The 22,488-nt window shown below is 42.8% G+C and overlaps 1 protein-coding gene across 1 annotated transcript in view; it reads right to left on the bottom strand.

Moving 5' to 3' along the window:
* Positions 1–22,488, bottom strand: part of robo1 (roundabout, axon guidance receptor, homolog 1 (Drosophila)) — a 371,682-nt gene that overhangs the window by 111,816 nt on the left and 237,378 nt on the right. Inside the window, 1 exon segment of the mRNA XM_034700847.1 lies at positions 2,607–2,933. Within this exon segment, the coding sequence (XP_034556738.1) occupies positions 2,607–2,933 (327 nt within the window).

Below are 22,488 nucleotides of genomic sequence, written 5' to 3'. Positions count from 1 at the left end.
ACTGGGTTAGCTCTCCTAGCCTGACAAAACAGGACTTGTTGAAACTTGGATTATGTTAACAATCACTGGTGAGTAAAGGAAACTGTAAGAGCCAGGCTCTTAGAATAACAACTCAAAAAAGAGTTGTGTTTTTAGCTTTTAGAGCGAAAATGTTAGAGGGGGGGAGAGCAAGGCAAAGTAAACACAATTAAAACCATGTCTTCCTTCTTTGGAGTTAATGCAGGAAATAAAAAAGTTCTCTCAACTTACAAAGAGTCTGAATGAAACATGTGTTCTTCAAGTGTTTAGATTGTAACAGTTAAGGTATGTCACCCAACATGAAATCTAGAAAGCTCTGACACTGTCTGATGCTCTCTTAAATCAGACACGTGGTTTGTCATGTCTTCACGGTGAAGTACAAACGACTCCATGAAGAGAGATTTCTGCCTGGGACTTTCTCTTTTTCTACAGCATTTCTTCTCCGTCAGGGTTCCGTCCCGGTTGCTCCAACAACATAATTATATGTAGTTAAGCATGAGCTGCAGAGAGAGGAGCGAGAGACACCAACAGAGCAAGCAGGAGAGAGGCTGCTGGAGCACAGTGGCTTGTCATTATGGGTCTGTTTGAACCTTGTACAGAATAAGCAGCCTAAACTTGAGTCTGAGCCAATGGTGCTCTGCACTCTGGTCCTCAAAAGCCCTGCCGAGTGTCTTGTTTTTCTCCTTGAGAAACCCACCTCAGAAATAAACACTGTATATCATCTTCGACTGTGCAGAGCAGTATTTTTAGCAGTCTGACCTTTGGAAACTTGGAAAATGTGCCAAGCAGTTGAGGTTCTTTGTATTTTTCTTATATTACTATTTCATTTTTTTACTTTCCTCTCGGGTCATTTGGATAATTATGTTTGATTTGGGAATAATTCTTTATTTTTATGTTGACAAGCTTGGCTAACATTAGATGTAGCAGGATTTATGAGGATGGGACTGAAGCTCTGCTCTGTATTTTGATGACTGAATCGAGTTTGGTTGTTAAATAAAAGTTTATGCTGGCTAATCCCTCTGTTTAACTCCTTTGTATCATTCTACGTGCGTCTTATTTTCTACATGCCAAATGCACATTTATCGGCAACTTGTTTTGGCCAGACTACTGTCTTACTGTCAAAGGCATATTTACATCAATTTTTACAACATCACTAAATGGATGAACTATTTTCCTTAGCTAAGCAGTCAGGCTCACTATCCTAAAACCATCCAGAAAAGTGTCAGAGGGAACAATTTTTAATGTGAAATGCTTATTGAGTGTTGTTTTTTACTGGTTTCATTACATGGTCTGTTTGGTTTGAAGCGAAAGAGACCTCTTTGGGTAATTCGGCTACTGAACAAAAACTTTTAATGTCAGAAAACTTGGGGAAATCCTAACTTTGAAAAACTGCTGAACACAGTGGTGGCTCATTTTACAGCCTGCCATGCTGTTGCTCCTACATTGCTCAGTGTACATCAATAAAAGTGCAAATATTTGACTCACAAAGTGTGAGAGTCTCCAACTGATGATTCAATCTTCAACTTTTTAGGTGCAAGACACAAACCGGACCACAAAATAATAGAAAAAAAAACACAAAAGTATTTAAATCAGGATGAAAAGAACAGTTTGCTTCATCTTTGTACACCAGATATCCTACTTCTTTCCGAAACTACGTACTCTACCCAAAACCATAACCCTCACAAAGACAAGAGCCCATGCCAGCTGAGCAACCCCCCCACAGTCCACATCAACCCTACGGCTCACAAACACACACAGTTCTCTCCTTCCCCATCTTGATTAGATTACAGTGAGCGGCTTGGTGACAGCCTCTGGGCATGCGAGAAAGAGCGGCTGATATCTGAGCTCTGGTCCTCAGCCTTCCACTCTCAGCCGGTCAAGAGAGCAAGAAGATAATAGCCTAATTCTGAAGAGCTGACCTCACCAACTAAAGCAGCTTTTATAAGAATCATGGGAACAAGTTTGTCAACACAGGTCAGCACTCACAAAAAGACTAAGAGCATATCTGCTTCCTACATTGCATAAGCACAGCCTGCCAAATAAACTCCTTCCACATATGCCTTCAAAACTGCTTGATGACCCTGGAGATGCTTAAACCCACTTTACATCAAAGTAGACTGCCACTGCACGGGCGCAACAGCCAATAAAAGGCATCTCTGGAACTTAAATGGAACAAGCAAGAAAGCTCTTCATTAAAAGATGACTAAACTCAGATGCAATGATTGCATTCCTTTAGAAATAAAAACCTCATATCTATCTCTCTGACAAAAAGCAGAAATGGGGCCACAACAGAAAAGGCTTTGTTCCCATTGTGGCTCCTGACCACCTACCAAGGGTCCTTTAGAGAGGCACTCACCCTGGAATGATCAAGACCACTTCTTCCCCAAGGCTCTGCAGGCCTACAGAGAGCGCTGGGCCAAACACATCCTGCCCATCTCCTAAGAGATTATCCAACTCAATGAACACATTCAGCGCCCAAACACTGAGGGGAAACTGGAGCTGCTATTCAGCTGCATCTAAAACCCAAACTCTTGCATTCACACCCACACTAGAGGCAAGGAAGAAATAGGAAGACATGTTGAACTTACTGGCAACTTCCAGCGAAGCGTTGTGACTCACTGCCTCTCCCAGGTAGTTGCGGGCAACACAGACGTAGGAGCCTTCGTCCGGTTTGCTCCGCCGTCCATGGACGATGCGTAGAAAGAAGAGCGAGCCGCTGGGCAGCAGCATGCGCTGAGAACGGGGATTGTCCCTGTCTGTTTCCACCCGCTCTCCATCCTTGTACCACTCCACTGTCGGGGTCGGCCGCCCCTCTGCTTTACAGTTGAGGGTGGCGGGTTCCCCTTTGGAAACAATCAGGTCAGAGGGGTGCTCCACAATCCGGGGTGGGGTGTCCTCTTGGCGCAGACGGGATCCTAAGAAGAAATGAGAAATGGTAAAGTTAACATCTGTCGTGATTGATACACTTTGAATTGAAGCTGAGGTCTGCATTCAGACATTTACCGACATCGACTTTATCTTGCATAATACAACAGTTTTTTAGACCGCTATACCTTGCTCTGAATGTATCATTAAGGCCTGATGAGAGGCATCTTTGAGAGGTCACTATACAGGGTCAGCATTCAATTCATTTGGGTTACACTTACAGTATATTTCCTGTCTAAATTATTGACTGTGAGGTGAGCATGTCAGCCTATTATGCAGTTTTGTGGTTTGTGACGAGCTCCGGGGTCACGATACTTAACTGGTTAGAATGAGTAATACACTATATTGACTTATAAATATTAATCCTCTACCTATGCATCCTCACTCCTACACAAATTATGTAGATATATGTATAGCACAACCACAACCACATATCATGATTTCAAGATAGCAGAACTGTTCTCTTAGGTTCACTAACAGGTGCTGCTCATGAAAGTACAGACCGACTAAACTTTGAATCTGAGAGCAAAGTCACCCTTTACAGTTTCAAATCCTTTACCAAAGCTCAGCACCGCAGCAGATACGTGACTCTGTCATTTCTCGGATCAAAGAGCAGAAAAAAAAAGAAAAGCTAGGCAACAGTAAACAAGAATATGACACACCTTAAAGGTAGAAGGAAATGAAGAGATAAAAGATAAGATAAAGATGCACTGCATAGCTAAGTGACAGAGAAGGAGCAGAGGCAGAGATTACACTATAGAGGGAAAGACAGAGCAGCTAAAAGCAGTGCCAACAGCAGTGCCAGGGGGGTTAACACCCCAGTGTTATCTCAGGCCATTACAATTGCTCTCTCCGACCAGTCAGCTGTGCCTATCATTCTGCTTTACATGCAAATTAGCTTCCTGTTGTTAATTCCTGAAGGGTGGGACTTGGTGGTTGTGAATGCATTGTGCTTCTACACACTATAGTGTATGTGTGTGAGTGTCTGTTTGAGGTAGACTGAGAGTTTTTTTTTTTCCCTACTCCCCATATCTCCCAGCATACGGCCTTTGGAGCCCATTCAGTGCCAATTAAACAGAGTCAGGTCTAATTGGAGGCAGAGGCCCGCAATTAATTTACCCAGCATCCCGTGAACTTGCCACACTGCCTCATTTCCCTGCCCTCCACACATCCCCCCCACCCACCCCTGATACCCTGCAAATCTGGTGCTGCTGAGGAAGCATCTTCTTGTGTTCACCATATCTTTTAGGTGAAGTCAGCACAATCAGTGACAGCTCTTTGGAAAGATTAATCACTTCGATGCAAATGTGTTGTGTGGTCAGTGAAGTATAATTAATGCAGTGGTCCAGTGAAGGACATCATGATCAAGTCATTCCTGAACTATTATCTATGATGATTTTTTTACTTTACCCTGTCAGATGGTTTACTCTGGTTGTGCATCTCTTTCACCTTTACTTTCATGAATGTTAAACAAACACTGGGATTTCCCAACACTTTGCATTACAGTCACATTGGCAGCCATTTTTCCCCATAGGGTTTTGAAGCTTAACTAACAAGTTGAACACTACTGCTTTACTCAAGAACTGCATAAACAATGTATAGCAAATATCTGAAGGGACATAAGACATACTTAGAATTTCAATAGCAGATTTGCTAATACAGGTAACAGAAAATGTTAGCATTACAACCTCTTCCTAGCTAACAATACTGTTAGCCTAGAATATATGCATTTTCTTTTATACTTTAAAACACTATTGAACTCTGATGTTAGATTTAGCCATTTCCTTTAGAGTATTGGAGATAACATTAGCTAGGACCTAACTAGAATGCTAAAATAAGCTTATGTGTGACAGTAGCTAGCTGGTTATCATATACCTTATTTAAGCTTACAATGTATCTCATTTTCCACCTCATTTTGTCTTTACTGTCTTGTCAAAAGTGTTTGACAGCATTAGCATAGAATTTGGGGAAAATGATCAGTGTAATCATTGTTAATAGTTCATTAGTTACTCTTTGTAAGCTACAATAAAAAAAGGGCTTGGGATACTTCTTCACAGCATTCATTTTCTGATCCCCTAAAGATGAAAATAAATGAAGGAAATCCTGGGCTTAAGATGGTAGAGTATTACAGTGGTATGGATTTAATGCCAAAACCGACTGTAGCTTCTTTACCATTGGACTTACAACTACTCAGATAATTTTCTCTAAAGCCAATCAGATGATGATTGTTGATTTAGTTGTTAAATGACAAATAAGACAAAATCTCACAGAAATCCCTGTAATTCCAAAACCGTTTAAGTTCTGTATGTTGCTCTGTTGACACTCTGTGCATATGAAAACCATTCTGTAGAGATTAAAGTGTTTCTGAGAGAACGACAGAAGCAGATGGAGAATTAGAGAGCAGCATAAAAAGCCTTCAGCATGAATGAATCAGTCTGCTATCTGACGCTGAATACTATTTATAAAAAATACATTTCTGTACTTCCTGGCCTGAACCACAACCAGGCTAATTAACCCCAATTTATAACCTGCTCCCATCACAAGTTTTTTGAAACTGCAAACCATATGCTAACGAGGCCCAGCCCTTCGGTTGCAGCTAACGTGCCTCACCATGTTAACACACACAGGCCCATTACCACCTCACCAGCTGCACCACCACCACCACCACCACCATCACCATCGCTGCCGCCCTTCACCAGAGAAGGCAGGCTAATATGTTTTATTAAAGAGGACTTTGAAGAGCTCCGCCGCTATCTCCTCTGCCCGTCCCCTTCCGGATTTAGACGGCTCCTCTCTAATTTGAAATGGTCTGAAGTTTGGGGTTTTCTGGAGCAACCATTAACTATTCAGATGTGGCCCGCTGTGAAGAGGGCTGTGCAGTGTTTGATCAACCACTGTTTGCTGTAGATGATTACTACAGGATTAATATGCAGACTAAGACTACAATATACAGTAGGTTACAGTATCATGTTACATAGACACCGGTAAATAAATATTAAGCAGTTAATAAGTGTCTGTGTGAGATCCCTGAGAGTGTGTGTGTGTGTGTGTTTGAGCAGTGATTGGGTGCAGGCATGTATCAGTTACACAATGCTATTAGGCTTGCCTTGTCCCTGATTGAATTCATTGTGTGCATGCGTGTGTGAGAGAGTTGTGTGTGTGCATGTGATCCCCACAGACACTTTGAGTGACCCCAGTTATTTCGGCTCCATTACCCCTCACCACGGGGAAAACATGGAGGCAGTGCATAGGATTATTCTCTCATGCCTCCTGCTACAGGTGCATGCTTTTAGAAGATAGCCAACAAGCTAACTTTCCTTCTTCCCTGCCAACAGCAAACACTGAAAACTGAATCGAAGGAAAGAGTAGAAAAAAGAAGAGTGAACCCCTTGCTACTGAACCAAGCAGTACATGTTTTCTTTCTCGCTTCTCTTTGAGTCGTCTAACCCTCCCTTTATTTCAAAGCACTGCCCTTCCTTCTCCTCTGCTGCTTTCAACCGCCCTCTCTGCTACTTTCTATCCCCCTCTTCCCCCTCCTTCTCCGCTTGCAGACAGAAAATGTGAGATGAGCTAATGCAATACACAGCCGCACCAAAGGGAAGCTGGGACTTCTTCTGCAAGGATCTGATCGATTGGTGCCTGAGGCGAGATTCTCCTTCTCTCTTAACCCTCTCACTTGCTGGAGCGCTCTATGTGTTTCTTTTTCTTTTTTTCCCCTCGTTTACTCGCACACACAATCGCAAAGTTAAATTCAGCTTGAGGGAGCGTTTGGTTGCAGTGGAGGTAATTAAAAAAACCTACAATCCTCTGTCTTTTCTCTCAGTGCTAAAAGCAATCTCGGTAATGAACAACAAACCACAAGAGTCCAAAAGCAACAACAAAATCAGAAATGTAACAGCCCCAGATCCAATCGTGCAGCCACCACAAGGGTCCAGACCCAGACACTGACCCCAACATGCACAGTGTCTGTAAGCATCCCAGGATTCATGAAGACCGCCGGGGTTTTTGCCCACTACAGTATCCTCGCTCCTTTCCCTTGACTATCATTGATAGACGGGGCATAATCAGGAGATTTGTGATGGTTCTCAAGAATCCAAGGTCATCCCGCTGTCCATTACAGCATATATGTTGTATATTTACATTTCAGCTACCAGCTTCATATCGATCTATCTGTGTCTTGAGGCTGAGCTTGATTTTCACCGTGCAACATGAGTGGATGTGAATCTATATTCCAAGAGATAAGCTTGCTTTCTCAACCTGATAAAAATACCAAACTATGAATGCAAATATATTCAAAATGACCTTTGAAGAGGGCACTCGGTTTTTCTTTTTTGGGTAAACTGCTGATTTTTTAAACGGATCAGATTCAGGATGAACATGTTAAGATGAGACGGCTACCAGTCTGCTTGCACCTCAAGCAAAAACTTTCCACTATAAGACAATGAATCATATCTTCCAGCTGGTTCTACAAACCCGATGTTTGCAGGGAAGCATTCATCTAAAAACTCTGACCAAAATCATGAGGATGAGCCAGGAGACAGGAACTTGACTCTGAGCAGCCTCAGGACAAGTAAAATCCAGACAGGGTCAGCTCCATCAGAGCCGGGGTCACTCTTTAAACAGTGCATGTTTGCACTTTGCAATTAAAAGCTGCTGTACCCCCACAGGCTACATCATGCACACTGAATTTTAATCATAGGAAGGCATATATTAAACAGACAAAACAATCACCTAGCAGAAGATCAAGTCCAATGAATAATGCTTCAGTCTTTTATAGCTCTTTTCCATGCCGCCTATCTTGGCAGAGCATGAGTAGGCAGAAAGGAGTCAGCCAGCTGCCCTTTACCCCTGAGAAATCACAGGGAGAGGGCCAGTGAGGACAATCTAGATACAGTATAGGATACAAATCCACAATACTGGGTCACTCAGTCCAGTCGAACAAAGATCCCAGCCTCAGACTGCTTGTGATTATATGAGCAATCTAGCAGTTAGATTTTATTTCCCTCATAAAGATCAAGGTCTCAGAATCTCATAAACACAGATGCTAAAATTGAGAGGTGTTGCAGGAGCCTGAGCCGTATCATCGTGCCGCATATCAGATGTCCAGCTGAGTAATAGCAGAGACGTGGAATATGGGCCTGTGATAAGGAAGGTTGAGCACAGTAGGGCACTCCCTATCTCCAGTCCCATTAATCTGTGATTAGGGGACTTAAAAGGGATTTATGGCAGAGATAAGAGCAGAGGGCGTGTCCCTAGAGGCTGAAGGCACGCCTTCTCTGGAACAGTGCCTGCCTATGAATGAGTGAGGGGCAAAGAAAAGGCACCCTTCTCTGTTGAATTAGAGACGATAACGGAGAGAGAGGGCAGAGATAAGAGGGAGAGACGGAAACGGAGAGAAAAGGCGAGGCACCGTACTCCTGCTGATCAGATGACATTAACAGGAAAGTGAAACTGAATCTTGCACCGTTTCCACATCAGGATCCCACCCTGGAATGTGCCGCCTCAATGACTTTGCCAGTTGCATCAGATTGGACCTGTTTTTAATGTTACACAAGGCTATCACTTACACTCCTAAGAGGCAGGATTAGAGCCCTGTGTGTATGTGTGAGTGTGTGTGTATGGGGAACACGAGGTGGGGTTTTGGAGGAGGGGTGATGGATATCTTTATAGCCTCCTTCTTTTCTCATCTCTTTGTCTCCGTTTAGCAAACAGAACGGGTTAAGGTTACCTCGCTAATACTACGGCAGCGCTTGAGAACAGATATCAGTTTCTAAAAAATAGAACCAGCGTCCAAATCTGTGCTCTTTTAATCAAAGCAGATGTGAAACACACTACCTGAGAGTTTATACACAACACTGCAACTCAACACTACACTGTTTGATTGTTTGGCTGTATTTGTTGTTATATAAACTCAATAACGTCTGAATTCTTGCAGAAGATCACAAAGCGTCTATTGATATTTGAGTGAAGTATGACTTCTGCAGACTCGAATGCAAACATGACACAAAGCGTCTTTGTTATACAAGATGCTAAACAAGGTCAAGGAAGTAATGAGGAAATATCTGCAGGCTGTGGTAACTCTAAAAGGCTTAAACAGAACGTATTCAGTCATTACTTGATTCTGTTTCAACAATAGGAAATGCATACAGTATAATATGAAGCTTAAGGTCATATTGTTTGAGCACCGACAATGCAATTTGCACTTTTGCAGTAATCACATTGCATGTTATGTAATGATACCAGCTAACTTTCTCACTAAATCTATTCAACACTTTTTGTAGACAGCTACAAAAAGAAAAACTTAGCAGGTTTTGAATTCCCGATGAACATTCTTCTATGTTCTTCATTCACTTGTGCAATATTTCTAAAATTAGACACATCCCATCTCAGAGCGACGCAGAAAAACTAGTCCATGCATTTGTTACCTCTAGGTTAGATTACTGCAACTCCCTCTTATCAGGCTCCCCCAATAAGTCTCTAAAGATTCTTCAGCTAGTTCAAAATGCTGCAGCTCGAGTATTGACTAGAACTAGGAAGAGAGAGCACATCTCTCCAGTGTTTGCTTCTCTACACTGGCTCCCAATAAAATGTAGAATAGAATTTAAAATCCTTCTTTTAACCTACAAAGCCCTTAAAAATCAGGCACCCTCGTATCTTAAAGAGCTCGTAGTGCCCTATTACCCCTCTAGAACTCTACGCTCCCAACATGCAGGCCTGCTAGTTGTACCTAAAATCTCTAAAAGTAGTATGGGAGGTAGAACCTTCAGTTATCAGGCCCCTCTCCTTTGGAATCAGCTACCAGTCAGGGTCAAGGAGGCAGACACCCTCTCCACTTTTAAGAGTAGGCTTCAATCTTTTCTTTTTGATAAAGCTTATAGTTAGAGCTGGATCAGGCTTGGACCAGCTTTTGTTATGCTGCTATAGGCCTAGACTGCTGGGGGAACTGGCACACTGACACACTGGGATCCTAGTTCACCCCCTTCCCCCCCTTCATCACTTACTTTAACTCTGCCTGTCCCATTAAAGTTACTAACCATAGACCTTTCTGGAGTCCCTGAGCTCCATTGTCTCGTAGATTCCTCTGAGTTGCTGTAGACGTCCTCCTGCTGCGGACGTTCTGGACTCCAGCGGTAACAGCTTCTACTACTCATCTCATCACTATCACCTCTCTCTCTTACTCCCCTCTATACGTCTTTCCAGACCCAACTCGGTCGAGGCAGATGGCTGTCTAACATGAGTCTGGTTCTGCCTGAGGTTTCTGCCTGTTAAAAGGAAGTTTTTCCTTGTCACTGTAACTAGCTAAATACTGCGAAGTGCAATGCTCATGATGGATTAAGGTGGGGTCAGACTGAGTCTTACCCTGTCTTGAAGTTGGGTCTCTGTTCATAATTTGACAGAGTGGTCTAGACCTCCTATGTTTGTAAAAGCGTCCTGAGATAACGTTTGTTGTGATTTGGCGCTATACAAATAAAGATTGATTGATTGATTGATAGAAAACCATTTGATATTACATAAGTGCACACATTGACCACAGGACATTATTTATTTGTTGTACCTTTTCAAAACTGCTATATGTATCGCCTACAAAAATACGTAGCAATGCAACTTTCCAAATATCCTGCAGTCTCTCAATAATACAGCAGCCATTTTTGTACATTAACTTCTTATATCTTGAGGAACTATTGGCTTACATAAAATTCTTGCTGCCAAAATCTTTGCAGATTCGTCATTTGTGTTCACAGATGCAACCACTCAGACAATGCCAGAGTGCAGAGCATGTGTGGAAGGGGCTGGAGAGAAGGTATCATGGGTTAAAACTAGACTAATGACCTGTCAACCGTACAATCTGCTCCAGTTTTATCTTATTTTAAAAAATGTGGATTCATATATTTTAAAATTCCACCACTATCTCATCATTGCATTGGAATGTCTTGGATAATTCAATAATTAATCTGCTTACGATTCCATAAACAAGCAGTAACCCCCTCCCTGCTTAAGGCCATTGGTTTCCAACATTAGCTCCAGGGCAGTGGCATAATCACACTTGCTCATCAGCCTCCAACAAAGACCTCCAAGGCCTGGAGCAGCAGCCTCAAATCCTGTCTATTTCAACACATCCCTGGTTGTCCCCTGGCAATGGAGGCAGATGAGTGAGACAGCGCCAGCAGAGGAGTGCTCCTCTGGGAGGCTGGGGTCCATCCTGCTCTGAGGCCCCCATCTGGAGCTGCAACAATAGGAACAGTATTTCCACTTTTGCTCCAGGCCTGACACATTTGCACAACACCAAGCATGATGGGAAAAATGATGAAGGAATGCTGATGCACGAGAAACACCTCCTAAGTCAACCGAGGATGACAAGGAAACCTTTGTTTGGTCTGTCTTTAAAACTCTTATTGTATACAAGTTAAAAACAGGAATGCTGTAGAAGAATGACGCGTTTTTGATGCAAATAAGGCTTTCCTCTTACAGTTTATACATCCATAGTAATTTCACATTAACTGTCAGCAACACAACAACAGGCAGTAACTGAGGAGAGACATGACAAGAGGGAAATATACTATACATAATGAATTGTCAACAAAAACCCAGGGGACACAATTGTGCACGAGTTATGGCTCCTCCCGATGCCAAGCTGCTCCAGCGAGTGTCATTAGACACAAATAAAAGCTGTCAAACTCTGCAAGAAGGCCATGAGGGCAGAACTCATTCCTGCAGGATAAGAATGCAGTTCCTATGCTTTATTATATCCATTCACTGAGACAAGGAAGGGAAATCTGTGGTGGAAGAGGCTGGAATGCTTGTTAGGAAGCTGCCTGTCAAATTGGCTCTAGAGACCAGGCAGGCAGATGGGCTGAACAGAGCAGGATGGACACAAGAAAAGAGCCGGCCTGTCTATATGTGTGTGAATCAGTGCGTCTAGAATCTATCTATCAATCTCATCACAATGTGCATGTCTGTTTTGGGACCTTCGGTAGACTTGGAGGCTCCTCAGATTGACCCTGAATATTCAAAGCCATGACCTGAGAAGAAAACCAATCACAAACTTTTGAAGAAAGAGTTGCAACACCTGTCATGGATGTCATTTCTTCGGCAGACAAAGACCCCGAAAAAAAAAAAGGTGTTAATTAATAAAAGCAAGGCTTAGACCCTCTATTAGGAAGCTTAACTTCTGTGTGCAGATCAGGCAAGATTTAGAGAGTGCAAGTGAGCAATTATGCTATGTTTTTTGTTTTCCAGCATTGCCAGTTTTTAATGAGGTTTGACCAGTGCGATCTCAGAGATACATCAAAGCAGCGTTCAACAAACAGCATGGGAGAAATGGGAGTAATTGAATATGCTGCTACATTTATTTCCCTACAGGGGGAGAGCAGGGGTCTCACTTTTTCTAACATGATCTGCTTGACATGAAATCCTCAAGAGATTAATTTCATTATATTTCAGCCAATTTGTTTAGCGTTCTGAGAAACAAATCTATGGTAAAAGAATGACAGCAAAGATGATTTTTACACAAGCAGAGCGGTGTGGTTCTATTTCATACTTGTCATGCAATGATTGGAGGGTTAATGCATATAAAACATAGGTTAATTCAATCTTAAAATATGCTGTCTTTGCAGTTTTGCGTCCATAACAATATCATATAATGGCCTGCTCCTATCAAGGTGACTCTCTGGACTGACTGCAGTGTTTCTGTTCCTGTAATCGGCCATGAGGGGACTGGGGTAGGCTGCAGGGGAGGGGCTGATGAGCGAGGGAGGAGGAAGTAGGACCAGCACGCTCAGCTGGCACAGACCAGCCACAGGGAGTATGGCATTTAGGCTGGGTGCCAAGAAAAAGAGCAGCTCTGTAGAGAAGCCAAAGTGAATCGAGGCAGGCACGGCCAAAAAGCACCTAATGCTTTTTAAATGTTATTTAGCTGATGGCAGAGGCTGATACAGGCCTACTGCTGGATCAGTGTTAAATTACAGCCCCTGAGTGCAGAGCCGGTGACCTTATGTAGGCTATTCTAAATGTCCGGCCAAACACATTCTGAAGCAAATCTCAGACAGCTGGCTGTTGAAAGGGAATTTCATTTACAGCATGCAGACCAGGGTACAGCTGTAATGCCATGAGTGCAGAAACTTGGCACATTTCCCTGTGGTACCCTTTAGGTTAAAAGGGTAAGCATGGAGCACATAGCATTGTACTGTCAATGTGTGAAAGCTTGTGCATGTGCGTGCATACATGTAGGGGTTCATGCAGTGTAGCTGTGGATATAAGGTATTATTAAAGTGAAACGTGGCTCTCAGAGGCACAGTGTAGGTTAAGACTCGATGGAGCCAGTTTCTCATATGGCAGGATCCCAGAGACAGCAGCACGGGCCTGCTGAGCGGGGCATGGCCCAAGTCCAGCCAAATGGAACACAAATCGCCCCAAACTGTTCAAACCTGGCCTGGAAAAATGAGAGTGGGATGTAAGGCATGCCATGTGATGCACAGTAAATATTTGGTCAAAATTAATGAAGGGGCCAAGTGTGCCAAGAAGCCTTTTTCTCGACGTCCACAGAGGGGAGACTGTGCCCAGTCTGGCATTAAAATTAAGTTTCCTTCCGCAGACAACTGCTCACTGGTCTGTCGACTTTCCAGCACCCACTTACCACGTCTCCTCAAAACACATACCAACTGTCCAGGTACACAGTGTATCCAACCGTAGCCTGTTTGCGTTTTTCATGCTCTATCCCAAAAAGACTCGGTCATAAAAGAATCCCAGTAACTTAATTCCCATCTGTCAGTTTCCGACATTCGACAGCAAGAGTAGTGTCATACTTCTGAATAAAAAGAAACCTGTTTTCCTCCAGAGCTGGAGACGGAGAGGGGAGGGGGAGGGAGATCACTGCAAGACAGCTGTGATGACACATGCAAGAAACTAAATATCCCTATCACCAACAGCCTTTTAAAATGTTTAGGAGGTGGGAAAAAAACACACAGAGGACCTCTCTTCTCCACAGACACTGTAATATATTGATTTTCCGGGCTTCTTCCTTAAAGCCTCTGGAAATGTAGTTTAAAACGGTCGAAATATATTTATGATATCAAAGCTGAGAGTCTAAAATAAGCATCCACAAAAATCTGGGTGAAAATAAACATCCACTATTTGAGAAACCTTTCAAAAAAACTACTATTTTTTATTTTAGACTATTTCTTAAGGCTGTGTGGGTGTGGCCAATCCTGTTATGACTGACATTAGCTAAGCTGCACGCAACAAGGTTGCATGTGACAATCTTTGATCTGCATCTGAGAATGACTAAGAGGTCAGAGTCTGAATCAGAGCCGTGCCAATAGAAAACTGTTCATTTGGCATGGTCACAAAGGGATGAGTCACAGAAGGCATGCTATCAATGTCACAGATAGCAGTTATCATAAACATGCAACATTAGCTAAGATGCTCCTATTTGTTCTCAAAGCAATAACTGCTATGCTAGATGATAGCTCAGTTAAGTTACCTTCTGTTCACTTTTTTGTATTCATTTACAGCTGAAGAGAAAGGAGGAAAAGTGGGGAGTAGAGATTGGGGACATGCACTAAAAAGTCCAGGCCAGGACTTGAACCTGCTGCAACAAGGACTGCAGCCTCTCTACATGGGACTCGCACTTTGACTGCTAGGCCAAACCAGCGCCTCACTTGTTCTCCATTACTACAGAGCAGCTGATTACTCCTGCTGAAGCTCAACACCTGACAATAAAGGCAGATCAATATAAGCCTGAGCTTAGCACCTGCAGATGAAAATAAACAATCACACCATACTCAACACCTGTGGCTTTATATACCTAAGGACAAAAGCTAACGCTGGGTGTAAACTGCGGTGTGCCTTTTTTCTGTGATTGGTTTGTAGCAGTGCTTTAAGTACACTCCGGTACGCAGGACTGCCACTTCTAAATTTAACCTTCCAGCGCACCGGGACTATTTGGCATTGCGGACCTTCTTAACAGCTTTCCTGTCCTCTCCGTGTTACATGTTTCTCTTGGTGATTCATAATAGCACCTAAAATACATAACCTAAGGCGAACTATGTGACGCTCATGTCCTTTCACAGGGGGTTACATGACACTCACTCATCTGATTTTGCTAGAGAGTTATGTCTGCATTGCTGGATGAACAAGGAAAATTGGTGAAAAAGAAGACGACAGCAATGCTGGCCTTACTCCAAAAGGGCACAAAGAGGACACGGACTAAAGCAGTGCTGGGTGACAAGACACAGGTCTTCTTTTATCTTTTATTAACTGTAGAGATTTAGTAGGTGATACTGAAGATTTTGGGATACCGGGCGCATGATTCATACACCAACAAGTTTATAAGGGGAGTACCAACACTCATTTGTTCCACTTAAAGCTTGTGTGTAGAGTTTTTTTCTTTAAACTCTGCATAAGTACACATTATGACTACACCCTATTCAAACCTGATATCAGGAAAGTTAACAGAAACTTTTTGACATTTTGTAGTTTAGATTAAAACTAGTTTCTGATACTTTAGGTGTTAACTGCTATGAGTAAAAAGTGGAAATGTTATAGTTAGAAAGTTGTTTTGTGTTTCCAGGAGCTGTAAAAACTGATCAACAGAGAGGTAGCCAATAAAAAAAATTCAACAAACCTTTATGGGCCTTTAAATCCATCATTTGTGTTTTATTAGTATCTAGCAAACTGGGAGCAGTCCGCCCTGTCATACACAAACATTTTGAGAGACCATGAGTGTGAAACTAAAGCAGAAGTGTGCTATAAATTTCTGGATGAAGAGCAAGTTGAAAATTAAAAGTCATGTGCTCTACTCAGAGTAAAAGCTCTGAATTATTTAGGCTCTGCATTCCCAGAAAATGAAGCTAAATACTCTTCAATATGTCGAAAGTAATCCCATCAAAATCATTAGAACACTAAGCAGAGGTGGAGACAGAAGTGAATGTGTGCTCTGATTAGAGGACATAATGAGACGGGATAAACACCGCCTGTCAGCGCTGAATGTAGGAAAGAATCACAACCGTCAAGTAGGACAGCATTTATCACAGAGCACCTTCACATCTTTGTTACAGTGTCTCCTGAGCCATTAAAAAAACATGTAGCCAAGCTCACATAGGGAAACAGAGGTGAGGCTCTAAACCTAAAGCACACGTTTTATAGTTTGAACTATGAAGCTTTCGATTAAGGCTTGGTGACAGACGTGCAGCCAAAGGCAAAAAACGCAATCCAGCGCTTAAAGCCTGAAGAACCTGTCTCTCACTCGGTGACGACGATTGTTATTCAATTAGAGCTTTCATTGTGCAAGCACAGAGACGGGATGTGGGAGGTAGAGGGAGATTGTAAAGTGGAAGGCGGCTGAAATAGTGCAAGGGAGGACTGATAAACAGCTCTTTCAGAATTGGAAGGTATACTTTAAAAGCTTTTTGAGAAGGTAAAAATCCTGCCGCTTTGAGCGGAAGTCAAAAGTATGCTTCTTGTTTAAGAGTTTCGAATATTTTTGTGTTTTTCTACAAACAGAAAAAGCACAGAACACTTTATCTACAGAAAAGAAAATAGTGGAGAGTGTGTTTGGGATTTTGTTCCTTTCAATAGTGACATTAAATTTAAGCAAAACGTTACCAGTTTGCAGAAAGTAGGAAGTCAGGATTAGGCTTAATCTCCCAACTCTGAGCGACAGAGTATTTACATGTCAGAAATTCACACACTTATTTGAATCCTCTTCACCATGGTTACTGCTGAATGGTGGGAGCAGCTCTAAAAGCAGTCTAACTAGTGAATTTCAGGGTCACCTTCTCATTAATTATGTTTTCCAGCACTCCCTCCTTCTTTTATCACCGCCTTTGTGTGACAGAATTAGCCCCCAGGAACTCGTGCTTAAAATTGCTGATACAGCTCGATTTAAGATTTGCTTTAGAACATGAATCTGTCGAAGCTTTAATTGCACTGTCTTGATGAAAAAAATATATGTTTCATGGATTAAAACAAACAGGAAATATGGTTTAATTTGTAGGGAGAACCTTGTCAGTGGAGGGAATCTTCAAGCTTAGAGGGGGAGGAACCAAAGACATTAATCAACTAATTAGCAGTCTCTCTTTTAACTGCTAATTCAATCTCTTCCTCTCAGCCTCTTTAATGGTATTTTCCCCTGTCAGTTATAACCAAAAGGGAGGTTTAGCATTTCAAAAGTGTATCCAGGCCTTGCAGAGAGAGGCTAATAGAATGGTCACAGAGGCCGGGAGGAGGCCTGAGCTCAGGGAGTGAGGAAGAAAAGAAGGGTGCTTGGGGGAAAGGCTGTCCTCAATGCCACCTCCTCAGTCTCTCCCAGTTGAGAAAATGAAAGGGAGGGAGGTCTCAGCCTTTTTTTAAATGTATAAGGGAAAGTTCCCCATGGTAGCATAGCATTGCCTCTCCACCATGGCTAACACCAGGCCCAGGGCAAAGCCTTCTGGGAGTTCCTGAGCACGCAGAATTAGGACACATAAGGGATGTGGGTTATCCTTCACCAAACCAAACCCTTAATGCCACACTGGAGATCATTTATGCACTCAGCACTTTTAACAAGAAACCTCACCTCTCCCCAGATGTCCACCTTTCAAAGAAAAGTGTCCTTGCCTCACAGTTTTTCCACCACCACCACCACAACCCCAATCAGCACTTTCTCTGCCATGAGGGACCAGAGAGAATATGCAATGTGAGCACAGCAAGCCAGATCAAGGGTACTCCCTGAGCTGGAGTATCACGGTATGTTTGACTGCTCCGTCCGTCCTCCCTCCTTCATCCACCCCCTTCGTTCCACACCCCGGGGTAGCCTTTGTGTAGCCGCTGCACTCCCCCCTCTTCCACTACCACACTCCTCAGCCCCTCGCGAAGCATTCCCTTCCCCTCCTCCATACCTTACAATCGGCCAGTTAAGGCGACACAATGCGGCCTCCCCATCCCCACAGGCTTTTTTTCCCCTGCTTTATTCAAGAAAGGCTCACTGTGCTGACCAGCCACTAAAAAGGCAAGTCTTAAAAAAATTGGGCCAAAACAAAACAAAACACAAAAGCGGGGGATGGGTAAGAGGATGAAGAGATTCCTTAAGCCCCCTTTCGCCACCCTGCACATACACAAACATACACACCCGCCCCCTCTCTCTTGTCTTTCCGTCTTGCACACATCTATATTAGAGGAGTAATGGTGAAGCTAATTCATGCTGAAGTTTGATGAAGTCAACATGCATATTCAATGGAGAAATGGTTAAACTTGGTTGTTTGAGCGTACATCCATACATAATGGCTACAGTCCTCGTAACAGCAGCCTAATACAGCCTCTCACTGCTTGTTATCCCCAAGTATTCTGTCTCTCTTCAGCTCTCTATGGTGTTCTCTCAAATGAGAAATTCTAGAAAACATCAGGACAGCCTGCCCCTGAAATGGTTTATTCGCATATCTCCCTTTCAGAGTGATGATGGGAGGGGTGGGGGTAGGGGGGGTCTCAGGAGGCAGGACATGATGTAAAAAGGATGCTGCAGTACCGTGTAATGTGAACAAGATATCCAAGATGGTTGGCAAAGCTGAGTCAGACATTATGATGTCAGTTTTATGCCTTCACAGTATATCAATGCTGCAAGTACTATACTTATTCGTATCCGCGGTGTTATTGAATAAGTAGAGAAGAAGACACCGTCAGGGAGGAAAAGAGTATGAGGTAGATTCATTACGTACATGAAGATCTCACACAACTCCCATGACATCAATCGCACTGCCCCGCTCACTCGCTCACGTTGAAATTTCCTGTGCTGCTTCACACATGGGCTCACCTCTACTCTTTCTGGAAGTTTATCTAGGGGGCTGGCAGAATGAAGTCTGGGTAAAGTTGGGTGGGAAACTGTAGTCATTTGCGTTCCCACATGCAGCTCATTGTGAAATTTCAGGAGCCTAGTGCATGTGTGAACACAGTTGATGAGTCTTAGAAATTTGAAAATGGCCCAAAAATAGTTTTTGAAAATGAAATAGGCAATGGAAAGTTTTAAGAATTCCAAGCACAACTAGAATGAGCAAAACCTTGTATCCCTTAAGGATACAACTTCTGAAACAGGGCGGCGAAGGAAATGTTGCCTCCTACGTCAACTGTTGGAAAAAGATGCGTTTGTCACTCTGACTGGCCCATGAGTGTCATTTCCTGAACATGCCTGCTGCCTCCCAGTATCAGCCAGCTCCAGACTAAAAGCTTGTATGAAGTTATGTTGCGGAGTATTCTTAGTGTGAACAGCTTAACTCTGTCTGGCTGTTCGTTTTTACAGCTTACACTGACAGACAACTTGACAGACAAAGTGATATGTGCTAAATAAGTCATAACAACTTTATCTGCAATCCATGAGCAGAACTGATCTTAGTTCTAGCTGTCTGGACTTAAGCTGGTGATACATTGTGGTTAATTCCTGAGGAATTTCTAGAGGTTGAAACAGAGGGCAATGGGATGTACCCCTAGTTTTACTAAATTATCTAAATCCTCGGATTCTAAGTGCAGACAGCGTATCAGTGGAGCCCCAGCCACAGCAAATTACAAACTATTGACGTCAGATGGATTTGTTAATTAATCCAATTAAGCAGCCCTTTTGGGTCATTAAAAGAAGAGCAGTTTGGGGAAAGCAGATCATTAGGAGTCACCGCCTAATTATCAGCCCTCAAACAAACTGCTTTGAAATGTTTATATAGACGCTCATTAATGACTTAGCCGCCAGTTCTCATGAGCAGGAAAAGGACACGGCCTGCCCTCCCGCATTCCTCTGTACGACTCCGCTAAGCCAAAGTCGGCCTAATCCTGGATCTTAGGGTGTAAAATCCTGCTTGATTTGGATTAGGATCAGATTAATGTGCATTAGTGGAAGTTACAGAGATACAGCTTTATGGACACTGTCACCTCGCACAGGTGTGAGATTTCTTTACTCAAGGGAAGACTCTCTTTCCTGCTGTGTTTCTCAAGAAGCTGGCTGCCTTGCACAGATCACATTTAGTCAGTTTCTTTCTTGCAAAAGCATGATGATTGGGCGATTTTGAAATACCAGAACACTATTGCGCAAAACTGGAAAATTGTAAGAGACTATAAAAGGGAAGAGGCTGAGTGTAATGAGTGAGTTCTCAGGGCTTGGGAAGGTAATAGAGAGGAGACAGAGATGGGTCTCACCTGTACTCTCTGGTCATTAATTGGCCCTGCAGACTGCTGTGTGCTGTCATACCACTGTGCTGTAGGAGGTGGAAGGGCTCTGCAATTTATCAGCACTTACGAGTCAATTTGTCAAGACCTTGAAGGCTGGGTGCTGCTGAAACCAAGGCTGATTACAAGGGCACGACACCCAGGGCCAATGTTTCTATCAGACTTATACACTCTTCTGCTTTGAGTCCTCAACAACACGCTTTTCAAATCATAAAAATTTTAAAATTTGCCTTGAAATTGCCTACTCATTTCTATCGTTCTCTTCTCAACACAACTTAGTGTGTCCTTTTGAGTGTGCCACCTCTTGCCCCCATCTGAATGGTCCCTCTGAGGTGAGTAAAAGGTCTGACGAGCACTTGGAGGAGAGATAACAACCATTTAGTGTATAGCAGGAGGACAGATCATCTGATAACAGGGCCAGGCTTGATAGATGGAGGTATCAATTTACAACCTTCAGACAGAGCAGGGCAGCAATAAGCAAGTCAGCACCAGCTCGACAAGGCCAAAGGTCATCTCATCTCTCTCCTTCTATTTCACACATACAGGCATACTTTCTTACAAGCAGCCCAGCAATGTGAAAATAATCTTGATTTTATCCACCAAGAAGTTATTGAACCCCTTTAAGAGTTAACTAAAGGGATTTGATTCCTTCTCTACGCTGGGATGAAGTTGTTAACCCTCCAATTAGCAGCAAATATGGAATCTTTTCCTGGCAAGTGGCGTGTAATCCAATTTTCCTGACACTAGTGTCTAATCCAAGAGCAATCCTTTGAGTATCTGCTGTCTGGTCATCTCTATTAGCAGGCCTCATTTCTCACGCCTCTCCCCAGAAAACATCCTCACAGCGAGGTGTAATTGGAAACTCGGGTGTCTGAAGGTTTTTCTCACAGGACAGGACCATTAGAGGACTCAGTCTAGGCTCAGGATCCGGCTGAGGGTGGAGCACAAGGAGCACCACCTATAGCTCCAAACGCTGACCTCTGACCCTGCTTCCTGTTTAGGTGTTACACAGTGTTTCCTTTAGCGGCTATGGTGTTCACGAGATTTCCCTAAAGTGCTGAATATCTGAAAACAAAGACCCAATTCAGGAAACCAATCTGGAAGCAGGAGCAATATTTATCATAAATGAAAGGCGCTGACTTAAAACTGGACAGACGTAGCAGTGAATGAAGATCTTTCAGTTTTAGCATCATTTGGCCTACAGTTTTATTTTTTCATTCACTTTTAGGGACGAGGACAGACTGAAAGTCTGGACCGGTACGCCTAAATCACTTTTCATGTTTCAGCTTGTAAACAATTACACGTTACTTAGAGGTAATTCTAAAGGGTTGTTAGAGCTTCTAACAGGGTACAAAAGGTCACAGACTTTTTTACACGTTTTTAACTTCAACTGTATATTTTCTTTTACAGTTTTAGTACAAGTTTGTCTTTGTGTAAAATGACCCAGAAGCTTCCATTCATGGTGCACTTTTCCTTAATGTCTTATAATAGAGAGAAGACATTTGCTTCCTAATAACAGAAGCAAGTGACCTGGAAAACTCAAACTATCATGGTCCAGAGGTTCTAAAAAGGCTTCCATGTGACAGTGAGGAAGAATAATGTGTCACTGTAACAAGAAGACAAAGAGCGAAGCTGCCGCAGCTTCACATAAAAATAATGAATCTGAGTTTAGATGTGACAAACAGAGAGAAGGTAGAGAAACAAGAACCTGCGTCCTTTTTAATGCTGCAGATTTTGATAACAAAAGAAAATGTTGTACTCAGCAATAACAGTCATGCATGGCCAGTATCACAGCATACGTGGAAACATGCTCTCCACAGGGGTTTGTGCTGTCCATATGAAGGATGATAGCTGCTCTCTGCACACATCCCACATGGCTGCACCACTTTATATGTGACTTTATGTGTGCTCAGCTATTCAAAGTTAGACTACCCCCTTTACCCTGAGAGTCCTTGGTCAATGGAGAAAATGTTACTCCTGTGTGTATCAGAATGCTGCCCTCTTTTATTCAGTGCATGACTGTAAATACGCCACAGATGAGACTGAGGCCTGAGAAACTCTCACAGTTTTACAAGAGTCCAATGTTCAAAACGTCTGTTCTTATGGCTGGGAAAGTTGGAGTCTACATTTGCCCTGCAGCCACCTTTTTTCACTTAAGGATTCTTGTCCATTTGAGTACTTGGGTTATGTTTAAATAAGACTTACAGAATTGCAATATAAAGAGTTAAGCTTATGAAATATATACATGTGTTTTCCTCTCCTCTATTTATTTATTCTGATAATCAACTTTAAAACCTTCTAAGAGTAGAAATTCAGTGAAGAACTTTGGAGTAATTGTCACTGACTTACCTGAGCAGACATGGA

The sequence above is a fragment of the Notolabrus celidotus genome, chromosome 14 (genome assembly GCF_009762535.1).
Source record: "Notolabrus celidotus isolate fNotCel1 chromosome 14, fNotCel1.pri, whole genome shotgun sequence".
Classification (NCBI taxonomy): domain Eukaryota; kingdom Metazoa; phylum Chordata; class Actinopteri; order Labriformes; family Labridae; genus Notolabrus; species Notolabrus celidotus.
Note: the sequence above shows the minus strand (reverse complement) of the source record. Positions and strands in the feature narration are given on the sequence as shown.